Source organism: Chaetura pelagica, unplaced genomic scaffold, assembly GCF_000747805.2.
Source record: "Chaetura pelagica isolate M959 unplaced genomic scaffold, ChaPel_1.0 scaffold3, whole genome shotgun sequence".
Taxonomy (NCBI): domain Eukaryota; kingdom Metazoa; phylum Chordata; class Aves; order Apodiformes; family Apodidae; genus Chaetura; species Chaetura pelagica.
In genome coordinates, this window is record NW_009952974.1 from 5,817,733 (window position 1) to 5,823,732 (window position 6,000).

The 6,000-nt window shown below is 40.5% G+C and overlaps 1 protein-coding gene across 1 annotated transcript in view; it reads left to right on the plus strand.

The window, feature by feature from the left end:
- The window catches only part of SMARCAL1 (SWI/SNF related, matrix associated, actin dependent regulator of chromatin, subfamily a-like 1), a 37,962-nt gene that overhangs the window by 23,211 nt on the left and 8,751 nt on the right, over nucleotides 1-6,000 (plus strand). The window contains exon 9 of the mRNA XM_009996240.1: nucleotides 4,451-4,591. Coding sequence (XP_009994542.1) covers nucleotides 4,451-4,591 — 141 coding nt within the window. The remainder of the gene's footprint in view (nucleotides 1-4,450; nucleotides 4,592-6,000) is intronic.

Below are 6,000 nucleotides of genomic sequence, written 5' to 3' on the forward strand. Positions count from 1 at the left end.
TTTAGTTGAGGCACCATTGTCAGGCCTGTTGCTTGTCCTAATCCAGAGCTGTGGCAATCGGTAATGAGACCTACTTGCCACCTTGCTGTTTTCTTTAGTCTTGTGATTGGGACTAAGTTCTCCTGGGTGTACTGACAATACTGTTGTTCCCTTTGCCTGTGCCCTGTGTCTGCCTCTCTCTGAGGCAGAAAGTGTCATGTTGTTATGCCTTTTGTAAGCATTTTGGTTTTTCCTTCCCAGATTAGACAGGCCCAGAGGCATGAGCATTGGAAAGGAAGTATACATGCCAGCAATATCCATAAAATAGGAGTAGATAAAGAAGAAACAAGAAAACAGAAGTTTTTCACTGATCTGTGGTGGGATCCCATGGGGGCTGGAGTGAAAAGGATTCTATATCCTTTGACCAGCCAAAGTGCTGGATGGTCATTCTTCTTCTGTAATTGCATAGAATATTGCAAGGCAGTGGAAACCAGGGAAGATCCCACTGGAACATGGATGAGTTTTTTGGAATCATGTCAATAAGTTTTTAGTGAAGAACTGGGTTAGAAACTGAGAAATAAAAAGTAGCATTTAATCAAAGATTCCAGTGGCATAAAATGGTCTTATTCCTTTTGTGCTCCCTGGGGGCTTTGTTCCATAACATTTGGGTAATGTTACTAATGTGATTGTTCCTATTGAGCTGCTGTTCAGGTTAATAGCATGCTGCACATCCTGATGTTTGCAGGGTTAAAGGTCTTCATTTCTATTATGGAAGTTCAAATATAATGTGTGGCTGGAATCTAATACTCTTTCTGCTTGCTTTAATACAGAGATGCTTAAAAATAATAGAGCGAAATAGGTCAATGCTGAAAGTAGAAGGTGAGAAGGAAACACAAAAATGTCCCTTTCCATTGGGAAATAAATAGCAACTCTCTTTAGGCATTACAAATCCATATGGATTAGATAAGTAGGACTTTGCTTGTTGTCATCATCTGCTGGGAGAATGAACTTAATCTTAAAACTGGAGAAGTTGTAGGCCTTCAAGGCTTAATCTTCAGATCTGTTCTTACCTTCTGATTTCCTTTCTGTCTCAAAATAGGGAGAGAGTGTAACTTCCTCCAGCCCTCGCTGATCATTGCCATTTGAAGCACACTGTCTAGTTGTCACTTAAGAATAGGGAAAGGCATCAGCATATTTTGGAATAACTACTGCAGGATCATCTTATGAAATGCAGAGCCCTTTCTATCTTACCCAAGTACAGAAAGAGACTCCTCAAAACAGCTGCAACCCTTTCCCTTTATCAGATCTTTTATCTCATTGGGTCATTATCTCTATTACATTATGGCCACTCTCCGTTAATTTTTTTTATTTTCACAAGATAAGGTATTCTCATGCTAAGCAGTTCAAAATGACAGAGTAAGCAAAACTGGTGACACAAGTAATTGCACAGCAAGACCCAGCCACTCTTATTTTAAAAAGTATGTTGTTCTGTTAGCATATGGTAGATCTCATGCTGTGAAATTCATTTAACACAGAGACAGTTATTGTATGTTAATGAAGCTCTTTGCATGTTCAGTTGTTTCTTTGTGGCATAACCCTCCTCCTCACCTATTCCCCTTGAAGTCAGTTGGGTCTTTGTTTTTTGACCTCTAAAGGAAGTGCCATTGAGGGTTATCTCATCATAAAACATTCTTTGACTTTCAACTGTGGCTTTTGTGAATGCTGTCATAGGTGTGGAATTCCTTCTGGTGTATTGTGTGTGCAAATGTAATGCTATGAACCCACAATTGTCACAAATGTTACTTAGTAAGTGAGGTCTGCACTAGTCAAGTCATTGTCAGAGTTCCCTTAAGCAATCTCACAAGACAGTAGCTGTAAGAGCAGTCACAAAGACACATGAGATAGTAGTGCATCTGGGAAAGTTTAAACTTCGTGCTTAAATGCTAATGAGCAGCTAATGTTCTCCTATGTAGACATGTGTATTAATTGATTACAGATCTGGTAGAAGGTCCCTGCAATCTTATTGGCTGTGGTGGTGTTCCATATTATAGTTACAGACCTCAGAAGAAAGGCTAAGCTGTCACTCTTGAGAGCACAAAAGGTTTAGCAGGAAACAAGAATTAAGCAGCAATCAGCAGAGAGTTCTCTGCAGGAGCAAAGCTTTATTGGTGTCTATTCAAAATTCGTTGCCACTAGAAAGATCTGTGAATTGAAGCCATTTTTTTAATCCAGAGTTTAAGTACACTTTCAACTCTCAAACTTGTCTTCCTAGAATTTTTTTTTTCTTTTCTGTCTTTGGCTCCTTCTGTCATCGGTTTTAAAACTGAAGGGGACTCTTGGGATCAGAAGTTAGACCACCTATGCTCTACAGAATTTTGTGGAGTTAATTTCTTCAAGTTCTTCACAGCTCTTGTGGAGCTAGTGTCTGTTGGGTTGTTTTCTGTTTTGGTTTGGTTTTTTGTAGTTGTTTTTTCACGTCTCAATTTGTTTATTAATTACAGAAGGTGTATTGCATATTGCAGCCCTTGGTAAGAGCTTGCAGTGGTTAGATACCCTATCTGTTCAAAATAAAGCTGTGCACAGCAAAGCAGCAGCTGGATAGTTAGAATTCAAATAACCTCTAACTTCATAATTTTCTCCTTTGACACCTATTTAAGGATTGGGGAAGGAACTTAATTGTTTTGACTGCTGGGGAATTAGTGTTCCAACCTTGTCTCATGTAGCTCCTGGGAGCACCTTCCAAAGAGGAGGAGCCTTGAGAAGGGCATAAAACCTTTCAACACAGTTGGCTTATGTTCCGTTTCATGCATCCTTGGTCTGTTTGGAGTGAACTTTTCTTGCTTTAGCTTGATCCAGAGTTATTTGAAACATGCTGTTGGTAATTCCATGACCTCCATGTTAGCTTTTTCCTAGCAGTGGCCTTCTGTTGGTGGAGGAGGTAAGTGTCATTTGGAGGTTTCTTGCTTGGACTGGCTTGTCTTGCATTTCAGCAGATTTGTCAGGGAGGTGTCAGTTTATTCTTCAAAGGCTTCTGCAGGGCATCAGGTGTTGTCTAGGTTCTGCTTAGTTGTCCTCCACTGTTACCTTAGTTTTAAAAACTGACCTAATTCCTGCTTTATCACTTTTTTTTCTCATAGTATCTGCTATCTTTGGCCTCTGTGATTCCTCCCTCTTTCAAGTAGCATAGACACCTCTGTCTTGTGCAAACTCTCACTTTCTGACATGTCCAAAGGTTTGATGTCTCCTCTTACTTAGTTCAATAAATATCATGCTTCTTTACATGTTTATGGCAATAGTCTGATTCTGGTGGTGATCACATTTCCTTCTGATCTGTTTAATAGAGATGGAGAGAGAAGGCAAGTTCCATCTTGATTACAACCTATATATAAATATCTGATAAAGAGTCCTGAAATTAATTTCCGGTAGCTGATCTGTGAACTCTTATTCTGCCAGTTTTGGTTGGTGAGTGGATGAATCAGCTGCATAGATTTGGGTGACTGGTAGATTATAGTGAAATGATAAAAGAATTTAATTTTCTTTTTTATTTAAATGTGAATGAGCTGTTGGTACAGATGTCACTCAAGAATCTCTTTGTTATTTTAATTAACCTGCATTAAACCATCCAGGAAATTACAAGGCATTTGTAATTTACCAACTACATATAAATTTACAGCAGTAGAAATTCATACCTCTCATCTAATAATAGAATTAGGTCACAATGGAGGTATGAGGATAGAAGTGCATTTTGGAGGCTTTTATGGTGTCATTTTTTTTGCCCCACTTTTTGGGAGCACCAGCTTTAGATACAGGTTTCCTACCCAAACCCCTTTCTGTCTCCCCTAGAACACGTGCTTTACAATCTTCCTGTGATACATATTTATTAATTCATGTTCTGGCATCCAGCCAGCTGTGCCTAGATTCACCATGGGTGTCAGGTGGGCATCTTCTGATCCTGTTTTAGGCAGATTCATCTTTTTCTCCTTGCTAATAGATTGTCAAAAGAAAAAAAAAAACAACCTACACCAAAGACAAAAACCCTGCTTCTCTGCATCTCTTCTGCTTTTGTGAGGAAGAAGTCTCTTTATGGCTTGCTGCAGCAGGTTTATTACAAGAGGATTTATTTTGGAGGTGAGGATATGCCTGAGAGGGTGTGTCATTTTCCTGTGTCTAGTGGGTAAATGCCAGTTGAGAAAGTACTGTCATAAAAATTGATGTCCCCTTTCCTTACAGCATGTGGCTGATGAATAAGAAACCACATTATTTGTCCTGCTTCCTAGTAGTTTTAGGCACTGTCCTTGAGTGTCTTCAGATAGTGAAGGCTGAAAGTATCTGTGGAAGTTGAAGTACTCTTCCATTTAGGGTGCTTGGACAATGGCTCTAGGATTTTCTTCCAGGACTGAGGATGACTTCTTAGCAGATTCTGCTTATACTGTAAGTTTTATGATAATCCTGCTCCATTTTGCTTTCCCAGGCTGCCAAGAGAGTGATCTTGCTTTCGGGAACCCCTGCCATGTCACGGCCTGCAGAGCTCTACACACAGATTGCAGCTGTCCAGCCAGCCTTCTTCCCAAAGTTCCAATCCTTTGGGCTACGCTACTGTGATGCCAGGAAGGTACATCAGTGGGCAAAGTGGCAGACTGGGACTCTGCATTTTTTTCAAAATGTTTCCTTCCTTCTGTCTGGTATTACATGTTTTTTGAGAAGGTCTTGCTTCAGAGTAACAATTGGAAAGCTCTCAACCTGAGAAGCTCTAGGTGCTGCAGTGGTGGGCATGAGATGTGGAGTCAGTATTGCTTCTTGCTAAGTGATGCTAATGCTAAGTCTGCCCTGAAAGCCATGGAAGTAAAAGGCTCTAATAAATAAATGACCATAGCTGCAGAAAAGAGCCTATTCTAATAAGACCTTTCCCCCCCAGAGTGTTTTAAATGGGCAGAGTAACTGTGGAGTCTTTAAGCAGGGGCAGGTTTGGGCTGTTCAATTCAAAACCAATAACAACTACCGAGCAGAAAACTAGTTTCTAATCTGATTTAGTGACTGTTGATCATAGTAAGGTCTCTGTTGCTTGTGATGTTGGATTTTATATCTCTAGGTAAGTAAAAATATTACCTTCTAATTCAGGAAATGGATGTGGTCCTCAGCATATCTTGAAAATAACTAATCTCTGCCAGCTGCTCAGCAGTAGTTTCAGTGGAGTCGTCGAATCCAACCACTGCAAGATCTAGGCTTTGCAGGAAGCCAGGTGGTGGTGGGTGTCTGCCTTGCTCTCTCGGTATGGGCAACTCAGCTGTGCTTTGATTGGCCATCTCTAGGTGTGTTGGAACACACATTGCTAAGAGAAAAGCTTTTGTTGGTGCCTGTTGTATAAAGAATATCTAGGATCTTCTATGTTTGTTGCATAGACACAAAGGGGAAGTTAGATTCCCCTGAGTTCTGACCTGGACCAAGACCTTTCTAATCTGGCTTGTCCTCCAATTCCTCCAGAACAAGCATGTAGCAGTCACATGTCACAGAATGGCTTGACAGTGTGAGCATGGACCTGTATTGCATGAGTTGCTTGCTCTTCTTTGTTCTCGAGTAATCCCTTTCACTTCTTGTGGCTCATTTTCTGTAAAACTGGACAATAACTTTCAGCTGAGTGGTTGGAAGCACCAAATGACCTTTTCAATGCTCAAAAATACTGAGAGAAGAACTGAGTATCGTGTATGCCATAAAAGTAGTTATAACTGTTGTAGGGTTTCTGTGTTTTTCTCTTTTTGGGGTAGCAGGTCACCTTTTTCCTAGATTTGAATGCCCACTTTTACTTCCATAGCTAGTGTACTGCTGTTCTACGTACGTCCAAATGTGCAAGATAGATGAGCAGTTGGCTTTGGTATTTGTGTGCTGATGCCATTGATTAAAGTAAGGCCATTTAGCATGTAGAATCACAGGTACAGTGCTTGAGTTCTGGCAGATGACAGCATTCATGTTGGCAAAGCCCTGCTTTTCTGGCAGAGGAGAAACTTCTCCATCCATAGTAGGAAT